Source organism: Salmo trutta, chromosome 13, assembly GCF_901001165.1.
Source record: "Salmo trutta chromosome 13, fSalTru1.1, whole genome shotgun sequence".
In the NCBI taxonomy this organism is placed as follows: Eukaryota; Metazoa; Chordata; class Actinopteri; order Salmoniformes; family Salmonidae; genus Salmo; species Salmo trutta.
In genome coordinates this window covers 59,148,191-59,166,882 of record NC_042969.1, presented here as the reverse complement: position 1 = coordinate 59,166,882, position 18,692 = coordinate 59,148,191, and the positions used below count along the sequence as shown (strand labels likewise).

Here is an 18,692-nt window from a genome sequence, read left to right as displayed (position 1 = left end):
TATACGTAAGTGGGCTCTCCGTCTTAATTGAATGCAGTGGCAAAATCGTTTTTTTCTCCATGTGTAATTTTAGCAAACAATATGTTTCATTTTCATGCATTTATTGCAGTCTCTTTTATTATATTGGATTTATAATACACATTCTACTGCCCAATACATTATCTATGTTGTTTATTTCTTGAAATGAAAAGCAAAACACAGGAACTGGGCGTATGGTAAATCACTTGCATCTATTGACCAATTCCGTTCCCTGCATTGTCTCTGAATGTAAAATATTCAGGTATAGATTCCCACTCACTTCTTGAAGAATCCTGTGGATGGTCATCTCTGATTGTCTTTCGTTATATTCAAGACTTTTCTTTGAATTGTCACTGCTGCCTATTACTAGAAATGAATGCATTGCAACAAGCTCCTAAAATATAAAAAACAGAAACAAAAAAACATACACATTCATTACGAAAGCTTCCCAGAGTAAATGCTCACCTGATGCAGATACAGTTGGATAAACTCTGATTTGGTTATTAAAGCTGACAACAAGATGCGATAAAGTAAAGAAGAAGGTTAAAGTAAAACGACCTTTAGCAAAAAATACATTGTAATTGCAGTTGTCGCAATGGCAGTATATCATTTAAAATGATGTTTTCCTAATATAATCACTATATAAAAACACATCTATTTCAAACATTTGAACACAGGCACAGTTATTCTAGGTCTAACCACTGAATCCTTACTGGTCCTTTACATTGTCACGTGCCCATGCAAAGGGTTCCCACTGGGCACAGAGGTCAACTCAATGTCTATTTTATGTTGGTTCAACATAATTTAATTGAAATGACGTGTAAACAACATTGATTCAACCATTGTGTGCCCAGTGAGTTAGTTCTTACATACCATAATGTCACCAGGAGACTTAGGAGGGTCAAATAAGTAAAAGTTCCACTTTGTACTTCTATAAAAAGATTATCAGTCCACAAAGTCAAATATTTGGACCACAAGGAGCTGAGTCACTTGCATCTGCATTGTTTTGGTTTTCTGTGAAGGACAGGATGTTTCCAAATGGATTTAATAAGACCTCCGAATCTCATATGGCGACCAAGAGCTTCCACCATCTTCTTTCACCCACGAGTGCGTGTCACTATGTGTGGCGAGGGTACTTTCAGAGTCCTCATTAGCTAGAGGGGCCATCTTGGAGGCTAGGTCATTGGAGACAGTCATATAGGAAGGGCATGTGAAAGTGGAGGCAGCAGGGTAAGAGGTGTGGTAGTGTACTTCTTCCAGAGGGTGAAGGGCATAGGGCTGTGCCGAGGCCATGGAGGAGCTACGGGTGGAGCAGCGGTACTGTGATGGGCTCCCGGGAGGGTCGGGGCTGGGTAGGGAGACTGGAACAGAGGTAAGGCCGTCTGCACACAAACCCTCTCCCTGGGTCACTGGGTCTGCCACTGGTTGCTCCCACGAATCTCTCTGCAGGAGCAACAGCCAGAGAAAAGAACAGAGATGATGGAGAAATTACTGTTGTTTGTTGGTTTTGCCGATTGCAGAATGCCCTAAGATGTATGTGTAACAGAGATGGTTTGGAACCATGCTCGTGTGATGATTAACCATGCTGGAGACCTGAAGACATGTTGGCTCACTGAGATAATGTCTAGGCTTTATCTCAGTGGGCTAACAAAGCCTTGTAGAGCACAGATCTGGGTTTGAACCCCAATCAGTAACATAGGGACACACTTCTCACCTGTGGAATTAGATTTATTCGTGGGAGCAGTCATGATAAGGTGTAGTACTGAAACTATCGAGGTTACCTAGCCAGCTACACGTTCAAACAAAGTCAACAACGCAGCCACTGCTAGCTAGCCTACTTCACCAGCCAGCTGTACTGTATCATCTTCGTAATTTTAGTCAATACAATTTTTGCAACGTAAGCTTAACTTTCTGAACATTCGAGAAGTGTAGTCCACTTGTCATTCCAATCTCCTTTGCATTAGCGTAGCCTCTTCTGTAGCCTGTCAACTATGTATCTGTCTATCCCTGTTCTCTCACCTCTGCACAGGCTATACAAACGCTTCACACCGCGTGGTCGCTGCCACTCTAACCTGGTGGTCCCAGCGCGCACGACCCACGTGGAGTTCCAGGTCTCCGGCAGCCTCTGGAACTGCCGGTCTGCGGCCAACAAGGCAGAGTTCATCTCAGCCTATGCTACCCTCCAGCACCTCGACTTCTTGGCACTGACGGAAACATGGATTACCACAGATAACACTGCTACTCCTACTGCTCTCTCCTCGTCTGCCCACGTTTTCTCGCATACCCCGAGAGCATCTGGCCAGCGGGGTGGTGGCACTGGAATCCTCATCTCTCCCAAGTGGACATTCTCTCTTTCTCCCCTGACCCATCTGTCTATCTCCTCATTTGAATTCCATGCTGTCACTGTTACCAGCCCTTTCAAGCTTAACATCCTTATCATTTATCGCCCTCCAGGTTCCCTTGGAGAGTTCATCAATGAGCTTGACGTCTTGATAAGTTCCTTTCCTGAGGATGGCTCACCTCTCACAGTTCTGGGTGACTTTAACCTCCCCACGTCTACCTTTGACTCATTCCTCTCTGCCTCCTTCTTTCCACTTCTCTCCTCTTTTGACCTCACCCTCTCACCTTCCCCCCCTACTCACAAGGCAGGCAATACGCTTAACCTCATCTTTACTAGATGCTGTTCGTCCACTAATCTCATTGCAACTCCCCTCCAAGTCTCCGACCACTACCTTGTATCCTTTTCCCTCTCGCTCTCATCCAACACTTCTTACTCTGCCCCTACTCGGATGGTATTGCGCCGTCCCAACCTTCGCTCTCTCTCTCCCGCTACTCTCTCCTCTTCCATCCTATCATCTCTTCCCTCTGCTCAAACCTTCTCCAACCTATCCCCTGATTCTGCCTCCTCAACCCTCCTCTCCTCCCTTTCTGCATCCTTTGATTCTCTATGTCCCCTATCCTCCAGGCCGGCTCGGTCCTCCCCTCCTGCTCCGTGGCTCGACAACTCATTGCAAGCTCACAGAACAGGGCTCCGGGCAGCCAAGCGGAAATGGAGGAAAACTCGCCTCCCTGCGGACCTGGCATCCTTTCACTCCCTCCTCTCTACATTTTCCTCTTCTGTCTCTGCTGCTAAAGCCACTTTATACCACTCTAAATTCCAAGCATCTGCCTCTAACCCTAGGAAGCTCTTTGCCACCTTCTCCTCCCTCCTGAATCCTCCTCCCCCTCCCCCCCTCCTCCCTCTCTGCGGATGACTTCGTCAACCATTTTGAAAAGAAGGTCGACGACATCCGATCCTCGTTTGCTAAGTCAAACGACACCGCTGGTCCTGCTCACACTGCCCTACCCTGTGCTTTGACCTCTTTCTCCCCTCTCTCTCCAGATGAAATCTCGCGTCTTGTGACGGCCGGCCGCCCAACAACCTGCCCGCTTGACCCTATCCCCTCCTCTCTTCTCCAGACCATTTCCGGAGACCTTCTCCCTTACCTCACCTCGCTCATCAACTCATCCTTGACCGCTGGCTACGTCCCTTCCGTCTTCAAGAGAGCGAGAGTTGCACCCCTTCTGAAAAAACCTACACTCGATCCCTCCGAAGTCAACAACTACAGACCAGTATCCCTTCTTTCTTTTCTCTCCAAAACTCTTGAACGTGCCGTCCTTGGCCAGCTCTCCTGCTATCTCTCTCAGAATGACCTTCTCGATCCAAATCAGTCAGGTTTCACGACTGGTCATTCAACTGAGACTGCTCTTCTCTGTGTCATGGAGGCTCTCCGCACTGCTAAAGCTAACTCTCTCTCCTCTGCTCTCATCCTCCTAGACCTATCTGCTGCCTTTGATACGGTGAACCATCAGATCCTCCTCTCCACCCTCTCCGAGTTGGGCATCTCCGGCGCGGCCCACGCTTGGATTGCGTCCTACCTGACAGGTCGCTCCTACCAGGTGGCGTGGCGAGAATCTGTCTCCGCACCACGTGCTCTCACCACTGGTGTCCCCCAGGGCTCTGTTCTAGGCCCTCTCCTATTCTCGCTATACACCAAGTCACTTGGCTCTGTCATATCCTCACATGGTCTCTCCTATCATTGCTATGCAGACGACACACAATTAATCTTCTCCTTTCCCCCTTCTGATAACCAGGTGGCGAATCGCATCTCTGCATGTCTGGCAGACATATCAATGTGGATGACGGATCACCACCTCAAGCTGAACCTCGGCAAGACGGAGCTGCTCTTCCTCCCGGGGAAGGACTGCCCGTTCCATGATCTCGCCATCACGGTTGACAACTCCATTGTGTCCTCCTCCCAGAGTGCTAAGAACCTTGGCGTGACCCTGGACAGCACCCTGTCGTTCTCTACTAACATCAAGGCAGTGACCCGATCCTGTAGGTTCATGCTCTACAACATTCGCAGAGTACGACCCTGCCTCACACAGGAAGCGGCGCAGGTCCTAATCCAGGCGCTTGTCATCTCCCGTCTGGATTACTGCAACTCGCTGTTGGCTGGGCTCCCTGCCTGTGCCATTAAACCCCTACAACTCATCCAGAACGCCGCAGCCCGTCTGGTGTTCAACCTTCCCAAGTTCTCTCACGTCACCCCGCTCCTCCGCTCTCTCCACTGGCTTCCAGTTGAAGCTCGCATCCGCTACAAGACCATGGTGCTTGCCTACGGAGCTGTGAGGGGAACGGCACCTCCGTACCTTCAGGCTCTGATCAGGCCCTACACCCAAACAAGGGCACTGCGTTCATCCACCTCTGGCCTGCTCGCCTCCCTACCTCTGAGGAAGCACAGTTCCCGCTCAGCCCAGTCAAAACTGTTCGCTGCTCTGGCACCCCAATGGTGGAACAAGCTCCCTCACGACGCCAGGACAGCGGAGTCAATCACCACCTTCCGAAGACACCTGAAACCCCACCTCTTTAAGGAATACCTAGGATAGGATAAAGTAATCCTTCTAACCCCCCCCCCCCCCCTTAAAAGATTTAGATGCACTATTGTAAAGTGGCTGTTCCACTGGATATCATAAGGTGAATCCACCAATTTGTAAGTCGCTCTGGATAAGAGCGTCTGCTAAATGACTTAAATGTAATTTATATTTTCCATCATGCTTGTGTGAAATGTGTGCTCATTTGGATATACCCTACCCGCTCCAGCCCCCAGCCCTATTTACATGCTTTGTGCCATCTCACATCACATAAAAAACAATAACACATAGGGTGTGTTTCCTGGATTTAGCCTGGCCTTGAACAATTCTTAGTCCAGGACTAGACTTTAAACCATGTTTGAGAAACTGGCCCATAATGTAAAGCCATAGCCCAACAGTCCCATTCCATCACTAGTACTGACCACTGACAGAGTGACTTACCAGGAGAAAGTGGGGGGACTCTCCAGAGAAAGGTGGTAGCAGAGTGGACAGGGCTGAGCTGGGGAAGATGGAGCTCCCTCCGGTGGTGAAGGCTGCACTACGGTAGTCTCCGAATGTTTCCGGGTAGTAGCTGTCTATGACGGACGGGTAGCCAGACATGGCTGATGGGTCACAACCTAGAGGCTTGCCCCCCAGGGATGAGGAGTAGACCTCGCCCGAGAACTGCTTGGGAGAGAAGTCCGAGTCGGAGATGAAAGGTCGCCTCATGCCGTAGTAGCTAGGGATCATGTGAGACCCTGTTGTAAAGGGAACCAGGGAGAAAACATTAGTAACAAGTGGTCCTGTGTGGCTCAGTTGGTAGAGCATGGTGCTTGCAATGCCAGGATTGTGGGGTACGATTCCGGCTGGGGCCACCCAAAATGTATGCACACACTACTGTAAGTCACTTTGGATAAAAGTGTCTGCTAAATGAACACTTTACTTACAGCCTGCAGGTAGGGAAGGGGATACTTAGTCAATTGCACAACTGAATGGATTCAATGGAAATGTGTTTTCCACATTTAACCTAACCCCTCTGAATCAGAGAGGTGCTGGGGGCTGCCTTAATTGATGTCATCGGCCCCAGGGGTGGAGTTTAACTCCCTTGCTCAAGGACAGAACGGCTGATTTTTTTCACCTTGCCGGCTCAGGGACTCAAACAAGCAAGCTTTCGGTTACTGACCCAATGCTCTAACTGCTAAGCTACCTGCCACCACATCTAGGCGACCTGTCGCCCCATCTAGGCGACCTGCCGCCCCATCTAGGTGACCTTCCTCCCCATCTAGGCGACCTGCCGCCCCATCTAGGCCACCTGCCGCCCCATCTATGCGACCTGCCGCCCCATCTAGGCGACCTGCCGCCCCATCTAGGCGACCTGCCGCCCCATCTAGGCCACCTGCCGCCCCATCTATGCGACCTGCCGCCCCATCTAGGCCAGCTGTCGCCCCATCTAGGCGACCTGCGCCCCATCTAGGCGACCTGCCGCACCATCTAGGCGACCTGCCGCACCATCTAGGTGACCTGCCGCCCCATCTAGGCTACCTGCCGCCCCATCTAGGCGACCTGTCGTCCCATCTAGGCTACCTGTCATCCCATCTAAGCGACCTGCCTCCCCATTTAGGCGACCTGCCGCCCCATTTAGGCGACCTGCCGCCCCATTTAGGCGACCTGCCGCTCCTTGAAGGTGACCTGCCGCCCCATTTAGGTTACTTGCCTCCTCATCCAGACGACCTGCCGCCCCATTTAGGCGACCTGCCGCCCAATTTAGGCGACCTGCCGCCCCATCAAGGCAACCGGCGGCCCCATTTAGGCGACCTGCCGCCCCATTTAGGCGACCTGCCTCCCCATCTAGGCGACCTGCTTCCTCATCTAGGCGACCTGCCGTCCAGGTACAATACATTATGATGATTTTAATGCATTGTAAGATTTGTGCGAGAGGTGCAGCGGTCTAAGGCACTGCATCTCAGTGCTAGAGGCGTCACTACAGACCCTGGTTCGATTCCAGGCTGCATCCCAACCGGCCGTGATTGGGAGTCCCTTAGGGCGGTGCACAATTGGCCCAGCATTGTCCGGGTTAGGGTTTGGCCGGGGTAGGCCGTCATTGTAAATAAGAATTTGTTCTAAACTGACTTGCCTAGTTAAATAAAGGTTAAATAAAATAAAATATATAGATGACACCCTTATAATGTGATATTATAATCTCATAAAATCCTGACTAAATAATAAACATTTTGAGTCAGTAAAAAGAGACATAACATATTATAAACCTTATGAAGGCTCATAAAAAGCCTGCAGGAAAACGTTTCTAGTGGGCAGTAGCTATCAGAACAAAACATACAATATAATCGGAGTACACATTCAAAGCTCTGGTGGTTACTGTTAACATCGAAACAAGCCTTCACAAGCCTTCACCAGTAAATGGGTTTTATTCTACTTTTTCAGAACTTTGCTTGTAAATGTGACATTTAAAAGATGTTGTCTATAATACTGTACTTCCCTTACCTCAAACACTATTAGGAGAGTTGAAAGGTCAGTGGGACTCATCAATAATTACATCATTTACACAGAGATTTTTCTCACCTGGCATTTGGACAAATGATGATTGGCTGGATGTTCCTCCCTACAAATGAAAGAACAGACAAACATAAAATCCTGGAACCATGGCATTATGAGAACAGGTCTGATTCTGGTAACACATATCATGCCACCACACACGCGCTGAGGAAGGCACAAGCCGAAGCGTATGTCAGTGTGTGGTCTATTAAGACATGTTGCTATGATATAAAGAAATTTAAAACAAAGCTACAAGAATTGCAACTTAGAGTGCATTCGGAAAGTATTCAGACCCCTTGACTTTTTCAACATTTTGTTACGTTACAGCCTTATTCTAAAATTGATTAAATTGTAGTTTTTTTTCTCATCAATCTATACACAATACTCCATAATGACAAAGCAAAAACAGGTTATTAAAAATGTTTGCAAATGTATTAAAAATAGAAAACTGAAATATAGCATTCAGACCCTTTACTCAGTACTTTGTTGAAGCACCTTTGGCAGCGATTCCAGCCTCAAGTCTTCTTGGGTATGATGCTACAAGCTTGGCATGCCTGTATTTGGGGAGTTTCTCCCATTTCTTCTCTGCAGATCTTCTCAAGCTCTGTAAGGTTAGATGAGAAGTGTTGCTGCACAGCTATTTTCAGGTCTCTCCAGGGATGTTTGATCGGGTTCAAGTCTGGGCTCTGACTGGGCCACTCAAGGACATTCAGAGGCTTCTCCCGAAGCCATTCCTGTGTTGTCTTGGCTCTGTGCTTAGGGTCGTTGTTCTATTGGAAGGTGAACCTTCACCCCAGTCTGATGTCCTGAGTGCTCTGAAGCAGGTTTTCATGAAGGATCTCTCTGTACTTTGCTCCGTTCATCTTTCCTTCGATCCTGACTAGTCTCCCAGTCCCTGCCGCTGAAAAACATCCCTACAAGGGCCTCCTGAGTGGCGCAGCGGTCTAAGGCACTGCATCTCAGTGCTAGCGGCGTCACGACAGACCCAGGTTTGATCCCGGGCTGTATCACAAGAGTCCCATAGGGCAGTGCACAATTGGCCCAGTGTCGTCCGGCTTAGGGGAGGGTTTGGCCGGGGGGGCTTTACTTGTCTCATTGTGCTCTAGCGACTCGTTGTTGAACAGTGTTTCCTCTGACACGTTGGTGCAGCTGGTTAAGCGGGCGGGTGTTAAGAAGTGTGGTTAGGTGGGTCATGTTTTGGAGGACGCATGACTCGACCTTCGCCTCCCGAGTTGCAGCGATGAGACAAGATCGAAATTGGGGAGAAAAAGGAGGGAAAAAAACATCTCCACACTATGATGCTGCCACCACCATGCTTCACCGTAGGGATGGTGCCAGGTTTCCTCCAGACGTGACTCTTCGCATTCAGGCCAAAGAGTTCAATGATGGTTTCATCAAACCAGAGAATCTTGCTTCTCATGGTCTGAAAGTCCTTTAGGTGCCTTTTGGCAAACTCCAAGTGGGCTGTCATGTGCCTTTTACTGAAGAGTGGCTTCCGTCTGGCCACTCTACCATAAAGGCCTGATTGGTGGAGTGCTGCAGAGATGGTTGTCCTTCTGGAAGGTTCTCCCATCTCCAAAGAGGACCTCTGGAGCTCTGTCAGAGTGACCATTGAGTTCTTGGTCACCTCCCTGACCAAGGCCCTTCTCCCATGATTGCTTAGTTTGGCGGGTGGCCAATTCTAGGAAGAGTCTTGGTGGTTCCAAACTTCTTCCATTTAAGAATGATGGAGGCCACTGTATTCTTGGGGACCTTCAATGGTACCCTTCCCCAGATCTGCACCTGAGCTCAATTTCGAGTCTCATAGCAAAGTGTCTGAATACTTAAAAAAGGTATTTCAGGTTTTTCTTTTTTAATAAATTTGCAAAACTTACAAAAATAACTGTTTTCGCTTAGTCATTATGGGGTATTGTGTGTAGATTGATGAGGAAAAACATGAATACATTTTAGAATAAGGCTGTAATGTAACAAAATGTGGGAAAAGCCAAGAGGTCTGAATACTTACCGAATGCAATCTATATCCAAGTGATGGTAAACCTTTATTTGGATAGTCCATCTGTAGATGCTCTACAGACTATCTACACTCTTAGAAAAGTAGAATCAAATAGGGTTCTTCGGTTTGTCCCCATAGGGGAACCCTTTTTGGTGCTTGGTAGAACCCTTTGCAGAGGGTTCTACCCTGAACAACAATATAAATGCAACATGTAAATTGTTCCATGTAAAGGGTTCAATGTTTCATGAGTTGAAATAAAATATCCCAGAAATGTTCCATAAACACAAAAATCTTATTTCTCTCAAATGTTGTGCACAAATCCCTGTTAGGGAGGATTTCTCCTTTGCCAAGATAATCCATCCACCTGACAGGTGTGGCATATCAACAAGCTGATTAAACAGCATGATCATTACACAGGTGCATCTTGTGCTGGGGACAATAAAAGGCCACTCTAAAATGTGTAGTTTTGTCATACAACCCAATGCCACAGATTACTCAAGTTTTGAGGGAGCATGCAATTGGCATCCTGACTACAGGAACGTCCACTAGAGCTGTTGCCAGAAAATGTTATGTTCATTTCTCTACCATAAACCTCCTCCAACATCGTTTTAGAGAATTTGACAGTACGTCCAACCGGCCTCACAACCACAGACCACATGTATGGCATTGTGTGGGCGAGCTGTTTGCTGATGTCAACGTGGTGAACAGAGTGACCCATGGGGGTGGTGGGGTTATGGTATGGGCAGGCATAAGCTATGGACAACAAACCCAATTGCATTTTATCAATGGCAATTTGAATGCACAGAGATACCATGACGAGATCCTGAGGCCCATTGTTGTTCCATTCATCCGTCGCCATCACCTCATGTTTCAGCATGATAATGCACGGCCCCAGATTGCAAGGATCTGTAGACAATTCTTGGAAGCTGAAAATGTCTCAGTTCTTCCATGTCCTGCATACTCACCAGACATTTCACCCATTGAGCATGTTTGGGATGCTCTGGATCAACGTGTACGACAGCGTGTTCCCGCATGTATCCAGCATATATCCAGCAACTTCACACAGTCATTGAAGAGGAGTGGGACAACATTCCACAGATCACAGTCAACAGCCTGCTCAACTCTATGCGAAGGAGATGTGTGATGCTGCATGAGGCAAATGGTGGTCACATCAGATACTGTACGTTTTTTTAAAACCATGCAACTACCTTTTTTTTAAGGTATCTGTGACCAACAGATGCATATCTGTATTCCCAGTCATGTGAAATCCATAGATTAGGGCCTAATGCATTTATTTCAATTGACTGATTTCATTATATTAACTGTAACTCAGTAAAGTATTTTAAATTGTTGCATGTTGCGTTTATATATTTTGTTGCACATCTGGTGCACCTGTGTATTGATCACGCTGTTTAATCAGCTTGTTGATATGTCACACCTGTCAGGTGGTGTCACGTCCTGACCATAGTATGTTGTTATTTTCTATGGTAGAGTAGATCAGGGCGTGACGGGGGTGTTTGTCTATGTTTTGTATTTGTATGTTCAGTTTCTAGTTTTGTATTTCTATGATGGTTTTGTTTGGTATGATCTCCAATTAGAGGCAGCTGGTCGTTGTTGTCTCTAATTGGAGGTCATATTTAAGCTGATGTTTGTCCCACCTGTTTTTGTGGGTGATTATATTTTGTGAGTAGTGTTTGTTTCTCCTCTGCGTCACGGTTTGTTGTTTTGTCCTTCAGTTTATTTTGTATTGCAATAAGTTTCACAGTCTAAATAAATATGTGGAACAAAACACACACAGAGTGTTCTAGAATTAACTCTTGAAAGATAAAAGGGTTCTTGATAGAACCCTTCATAGAGAGTTCAAGGTAGAACCTTTAGAGAATTAAAAGGTTATTGGCAGAACCCTTTATGGAGAGTTCTAGGAACACACTGGCTCCTTTTGACAGCCATGACAGGTGGATGGATCATTATTTTTGTTCAGTATACAAAGAAGCCTCTATGAAGTGTTCTTCCTAGAACTCTCCATAAAGGGTTCTGCCAATAACCTTTTTATTCTCTAAAGGTTCTACCTTGAACTCTCTATGAAGGGTTCTATCAAGAACCCTTTTATCTTGCAAGAGTTCATTCTAGAACACTCTGTGAACAGTTCTACCAAAAACCCTTATATCTTTGAAGGGTTCCTTCCTAGAATCCTCCATGAACGGTTCTACCAGCATTATTTGCAATTTTTTTATGACAATACATTCGATATATCATAAGTTAGTTATACCCTAACACAGTGGTTGAAACTCCTGGTTTACAGACCACATCAGGCCTTCAAGTCACATTATGCTGGCTTGTAAAGGGATGTGTGATTCCTATTGGAATCTAGCCAGAGTGAGGATACCCAACAATATTGACTTTTAATCACCCGCAACCTGCATTCAGAATGACAGCCAGGGTAGAGAAGGTTGATAAAGGAGACTACCTAAATCATCTAAACTGAAACAACCATCTCAGTAATGAGACTACTAACAGATTGGATTAGTTTAGAAAATGTAAATTATTTATAATTGTGTAGCATAAAATTAATCAACCAATCAATGCAAAAACACTGATTTTGAAACAAAAAATTCTGAAAATCAGCCTGCAATAGGGCATGCTGGGAAAAATGATAATGATGGGTGTGGTTTTGAGTAAAAATGACACAATCACACATACACCACTTTACAGAATTAATTCTATTCCTGAATCAACACTATAAAAGTTACACTGAAAAATCAACACTAGGTAACACTGGCCAAGTGGCCAATTTGCTGTGTTCCATACAATACACTGCTGGTTCACTCAGACTCCATACTATTCTCCTACTCACTGCTCAATAAAATCACAGAAAATACTTATTTGAAAAATGTTTATCTTGGCAAAGATATCAACTACTGTATATGTAAAATTATCAAGGGAATACCAGATACATTTACAAATATTCCCATATACTGTATGTACAATTTAAAACATTCTCACATCTAGCCTTTTAAACTGATCAGATTACTCAAACTCCTGATCTTAAACTTTAAACATTGAGGTAAACACTAAATCTCAAGCACTATTTAAAAGAATAATACAAAAAATACCAAAAAAAAAATTCTTATTCAGATTCAGAAGGGTTCTACGTAGAACCCTTCTTCCCTTCCAAAGAATCCTTCTTTCCTTCCTAAGAATCATCAAAGAACCCTTTCTTAAAAAAACAGTTCTTAGCATGAAGAAAGTTCTGGGTAGAACCCGTTGCCTTATAAAGAACCCTCGTCTTCCAAAAAGGGTTCTTCAGATGAAATTTGTTCTTGGTTTACCCAATCTCTCTGCAAACTTTTATAACCCTTTTTTCTAAGAGTGTAGAGTAACATTTCAACTAACTATCTCCTAACCCTAGCCCTTATTCTAAACCTAACCCTAACTGTAACCTTAGCAAGCAGTTGCTTATCAACAGATAGTCCGTTGCCTATCAACAGATAGTCAGTTGCTTATCAACAGATAGTCAGTTGCTTATCAACAGATAGTCAGTTGCTTATCAACAGATAGTCAGTTGCTTATCAGTAGATAGTTTGTTGATAGTATGACCATCTGTAGAGCAGCAACAGATGGACTATCCCCAAAAAGTGTGACCCAAATGAATGCAGGCCTTTTTTCATGTTTGATGTGAACACATAACATGGACAGTAACAAAGTATACAGTGACATTCTGTGAAATAAAAGTCATGATCATTATCATCATAGACTGAAGAAAAAAAACGTCATTAACTTTTATAGCAGGCATTGTGTCAAGTTTAGCATTACGAAGAGCTTATAATGCAGAAGTCAGAATGATTTATGGGGTTTAATACACTTCTGAATGGCTTTATTATCCTCTTGGGTGCCGTGGAGTCTGAAGTAAAGATATACTGTAGAAAGGACAAGTCTTTATGGAGTCTACGGTTATTGAAGACACATTTTGCATGACATTTATAGCAAGCTTGTTAGAATGTATAGTATAAATGTTTGTAGGGTTAGAAAAGGGATATATGCTTACAGGGATTTGTTTTAAAGACACACACACACACACAGCGAGGGTTAGAAAGGAGGACAAGCTCTTTTTTGTTTGCATATTGCAAACATGAAAGAGTTGATTTTAAGGCTGTGTTGGCTGGAAGGCAAGCAAATTTTGAGGGTTGGATTTGAATGTAATTTGCCCATGCCAAGACTTCCCCATGTGGACCAGGTCAATGCCTCAGTGCTTCTCTGAAGGCTGCGTATGGAAATCATGTTGTTAAAGCCTCATGTTCTCCCAGTTCACAGCAAAGCACCTGATGGAGAGACACGATAAACCTGCATGGGGAGGCTAACAATTACCCAGGGCTGTTTCTAACATTTTGGGGACCCTAAGCAAGATTTTGATGGGGGGCACCAAATAAGAGGAAAACTGCTGATGCACTACCAAAAAAAATCATAATAATAGAGGTTTCGCTAATGCTTTGAAAAGGTACTGCAACTACCAACCAACATCCCCAGCTACAGGTCTTAATAAAGAGAGGATCTGTGAAGCATGTTGGGCTGCAATGTGTTGTATGACAGTTACATTTTTATATGCTGCTGTATTTGGTGAAAAGGCTGTCCTTCCTTAAGGGAAACCAGTTACCAGTCAAAATGTTGTCCTTATAAGAACAAGAATTTGGGGGCATACTAGTGTGCAGATATTTTAGTTCTACATGACTATTTACTCTGATTAATTATTTTAAGTGTGCATACCCGAGTGTTTACAATTGAAAAGTACTCTTTCCTCCACAATAACACAACAGTGAAGGTACACTGGTTGGCCGGCTGGCCCTAATAATGCCCAAACCTCAGTCAGTTTTGCATATAGCATAGGCTACTATAAGTGAGTAAAGAAGAGCTGGCTAATACCATTTCTCTCTCAGCATTCCTTGAGTTCTCGGTCTAGGATACAACACATATCTTACTTGTGCCACGATATTAGAGTCTAATAATGCACAAATGAATAGAAAATTGAATCTATGGTGATATCTCTTTAATATTCTTCTTTATGAAACTTGAAGTTCATTATTACTTGAGATTGTGTAAGATGGTCTTTGTCATGTCATTGAGGCAGCAAGCCTGTTGTCAAAGGCATTTCCCTTTGATTTCTATGGGTTCATGTTGCGACTTGACTTGAATCACTTTGTGGCTAAAGTTTGCCAATGCCAATCAATGGCCTTTCTCTCTAGGATAAAAGACTGCAAACTAGAATGAGAGAGAGAGAGAGCATAAGAGAAAGTCTAGGCAACCTTTAGATGGTGTGGCCCTGTTATCTGAATGCGTCTTTAGTCCGTATTGTTCACCCATGAACCTGGGTACACAACTCTCACATGTACAAAAGAAGACCGAGAATCTACTAGATTAAAACATAAACACACAGTATCATTGGATATATAGTATAATTTTGTCTTTAATCACACAAATCCAATCTAATTTTGTGTTAAGTCAAAACCTATTGATGGCATAGTAACACTGGGGTCTTACCAATCCTGTAACTCTGAGTAAATAATATTAACTCAACACCACATTTAGTATTGTTCTGCCACAAAGGTTGTTTCTTGATATTCAAAACAAACTGTAATCTGTGGAGATTTAACATGAATTTAAGTGGGTTTTTTTTCTACAAAATAAATGTATGTTTCTAAAGGGCCATACAGTCCAGGCATGGAAGGATGGTCACAGAGTGTGAAAGCATGTCTTATGGCTTACGATGTTGAAACTCATGGCATCTACCTCACAGTTTGTCGATCCCTCATCAGGATCTGTCCATGAAGAGTGTAGTTACTGTCTAGTGAGTGCCAATGGTAATGGTAACAGAAAACAAATGGAGTCCTGTAAAGGGCATTGACAGGTGGCTTGGGAGATGAAAACTTTTCCTGTTTGCTCAGGCAGATGTCTCATAGGCCGATTTCGCTGTATCTGAGGCAACAATGGCTAGCTTGTCTGCGGCCTGCATGGAGAACAATATCGGTCGGCAGGTGTGCGAGAATTTGACTTTGCATAGACCAACCTGGCAGACCAAAAAGGGTTTGTGTTAGCTATCCTCCTCACGACTGCTGGAGTTCATGACCATTAGCCATTGCATATTATTGTTGTCCTGCTGATTGTGGGGTTTTCATGGGTCTGCTTGGCTTTGTTTTTGTCTCTTAAACCCAATGTTCTGGTATTTACCCATAGGCTTAGCTTTCACTCATGGCTGAGAAGTGGAGAAATAAAGATATACTGCCGAGGGACTTATAGGTAGGCATTATGGTCATGATTCTTTAGTATAAAAAATAAGCCCAAATGTAAATAAGGCTGAAGATTGAAGGACAACACCCTATTGTCTCGCCAACAGACATCAACTGTCTGGTTATATGCCAGTGAAAGAAAGAAAGAAAGAAAGAAAGAAAGAAAGAAAGAAAGAAAGAAAGAAAGAAAGAAAGAAAGAAAGAAAGAAAGAAAGAAAGAAAGAAAGAAAGAAAGAAGACAATACAAAAGCGAATCCCGCTAGAGGTACTTGGAATACTTACACTGTATCTTGGTCCATTTGTTTGATTTTGTCGTTTCTCTGCCAGTAGATCTTTCACTGTGTGCTTGACCCTCACCCCTTGATAGACCCTTTTAGAATACTCTGGAGAAAAAGAGAGAGAAATATTTCACACACACACACACACACACACACACACACACACATGCGCACAGAGATACAATTGACTCATTATTTGAGTGTGAAGTAATACAAGTTAATACATTATTCTACACTCATTATTCTGTGGAGGATATTGAAAACAACCTCCATACAGTACACTCCTAACACAAGGATAGGCTAAAATTGTAGTTATGTTGATACAAAGGTTTAACATTTTGCCTCAAGTACATTGCTAGAACAAATTCTATGAACCTCCTTGAAGTATATGAAAAACAGGCTAGAAAAACTATTATTTTCAGGAGGCCTGAATTAAACATAGGAAAGGGGAAGGGTGATACCTAGTCAGCTGTACAACTGAATGCCTTCAACTGAAATGTGTCTTCCGCATTTAACTCAACCCCTCTGAATCAGAGAGGTGCGGGGGGCTGCCATAATCGACCTCCACGTCTTCGGCGCCCGGGGAACAATGGGTTAACTGCCTTGCTCAGGGGCAGAACGACAGGTGTCAGCTCGGGGATTCAATCCAGCAACCTTTCGGTTACTGGCCCAACGCTCTAATATGCTATGCACTTATTGTATTCTCTGTTTTGGCTCACTTATATTGTAAGTATTTTTTAAATTAGCTTGAAGTAAGTATCTTCAAATTGTACTTACTCAAAGTAAAATATAACACAAGTACAATATATTGCTGGTTATGTATTTTTCAGATAATATATTGCTCCTGCTTAGTGCCAGTCCTCATTCCTTCCTACAAACATGTATTCATTTGAATTTTCACAGTTTTATGCATAGCTGAATTGCCTTTTGGGATACGTGTAAAGGGCATGGAAATTGTCTTTGGCTTTGGTCAATGCAAATTGACTGTTAAAAAAAAGCTATTTAGTACAAACGTCATTGTCTAACAGTGATGACAGTTTCATACACTGGATAGCCCCTCACACATTTTAAATAGTCTAAATAGGCCTAGTGATAGAAGTATCAAAAGTATCAATATTTATTTGTAAATACATCATAAATCTCAACAGCAAATATGTCTCCAGCCTGATTTGTAGGCAAATCCCCCCTGAACATATTCCTAGTGAGCATACAATAGACTATATTTGCAATTTAACATGCAAAAGGAAATCACATGCAAAAAAAACGGTACAGTATGTAAAAGATCCCAGCTTTATGAATGGAGTCTTAAGATAAGTTTCTATTTTACTATAGCCATCATATGGCCAAACAGTTTTGACATTCAGAAATTGATGTTGGATCATAATGATATCGTTTTCTAGGTGTTGCAGTTTGATATCCAACGGAATTATTTATGAATTGAAAAGAGGGTTTGGATACCGGAAATCCAACACCAAAACAATATTTGCATACTATTCAGCATCATCATGTCCTTTATCCTTTGCACTGCCATCTTTAGATGTAAATAATAAACAATCATATTTATGTTCATATGACACACTGTTACTATATTTCCCGATGCAGTACTCTACAGTACTATACTTTCAGTTTTGTTAATATGAAAAATACAATCCAATACACCAATCCAATACCTTACAAAGCACAATGTTAGCTTTACAGTATATTGAAGGATTCTAGTCAATTCCAAAAAAGACAATGGCATAAACCAGATTGTTATGCTAGTTGACAGCATAAACCAATAACAAATAAAAAATATATATTTTGAATTATGTCATTATCACCCCCTTAAAGAAGATGGCATAAAATGTCTATGGATGATGATAGTTTTGTCAAAACAATATACTATGGAAGTATGTCATAAATGATTATGAATCAGTGTTATGGTTGCATTTAGCCTTACCGGTTTCCATGATGCAGCAGTTTCAGGTCTGGTATTACAAAGATTGAGAAGGTCAATCCTCTATTCCACTGAAAGTGTAGCCGTACCAATGTTCAAAATCATACTAAAGACAAGCCTTTTCCACCTCTGGAAACGCTTACGGAATCCTTCGCACACTCCACTGATGGAGAATGTATGGAGTTTTTCAAATGACCTTTTTCCATGCAAATGATTGGTAGGACGTTTTTTGACTATTTGCATGTACAGTCTAGATTAGAGGACAGCATCTAAGAGACTCATCGGAAGGCATTCTATTTCGTTCCACTGAAACATGGTGTAATAGTTCTTTAGGCCTATTTGGGCTCCCACATTTTTACACACTATCAATGTACAGTAAAAGCGTGAAATGATATATCAAAGAAGTTTCAGTCAGACTTTAAGTAAAGGCAACAGGTGTAACGCTTTAGCTCCCTATTTTGTTATGAGCATGTTTGAGACTTTATGAAGTCTTATAATAATGTGTTATGTAATAATGCAGGATAGTATCACTTAGAAAGTCAGAGAAACAATGTCTGCACAAGCTGCATGATCAGGAGGTTGCATATCCTCCACATGATACCTTCCAAGTTCAGAGAACATGATACTGGGGCGGCAGGTAGCCTAGTGGTTAGAGTGTTGGAATTGTAACCGAAAGGTTGCAAGATTGAATCCCCAAGCTGACAAGGTAAAAATCTGTTGTTCTGCCCCTGAACAAGGCAGTT

The 18,692-nt window shown here is 43.5% G+C and overlaps 1 protein-coding gene across 1 annotated transcript; it reads right to left on the bottom strand.

The window, feature by feature from the left end:
• Positions 1-89: 89 nt before the first annotated feature.
• Positions 90-18,484, bottom strand: LOC115206188 (POU class 2 homeobox associating factor 2). Its single transcript, XM_029772877.1, has 5 exons — positions 17,953-18,484; positions 16,018-16,118; positions 7,492-7,531; positions 5,374-5,669; positions 90-1,461 (listed from the first exon to the last, which is right to left on the bottom strand). Exons 1-5 carry the CDS (start codon positions 17,960-17,962, stop codon positions 1,063-1,065), a joined length of 846 nt encoding a protein of 281 aa, XP_029628737.1. The 5' UTR covers positions 17,963-18,484; the 3' UTR covers positions 90-1,062.
• Between the last annotated feature and the right edge of the window lie 208 nt (positions 18,485-18,692).

Bases quoted from the DNA above. Each gene is read 5' to 3' on its own strand.
- LOC115206188 (XM_029772877.1), bottom strand. The intron at 7,532-16,017 runs GTAAGTATTCCA...TTTCATTTGTAG, and splicing joins CAAATGGACCAAGATACAGT to GGAGGAACATCCAGCCAATC. The intron at 5,670-7,491 runs GTGAGAAAAATC...CCTTTACAACAG, and splicing joins ATCATTTGTCCAAATGCCAG to GGTCTCACATGATCCCTAGC.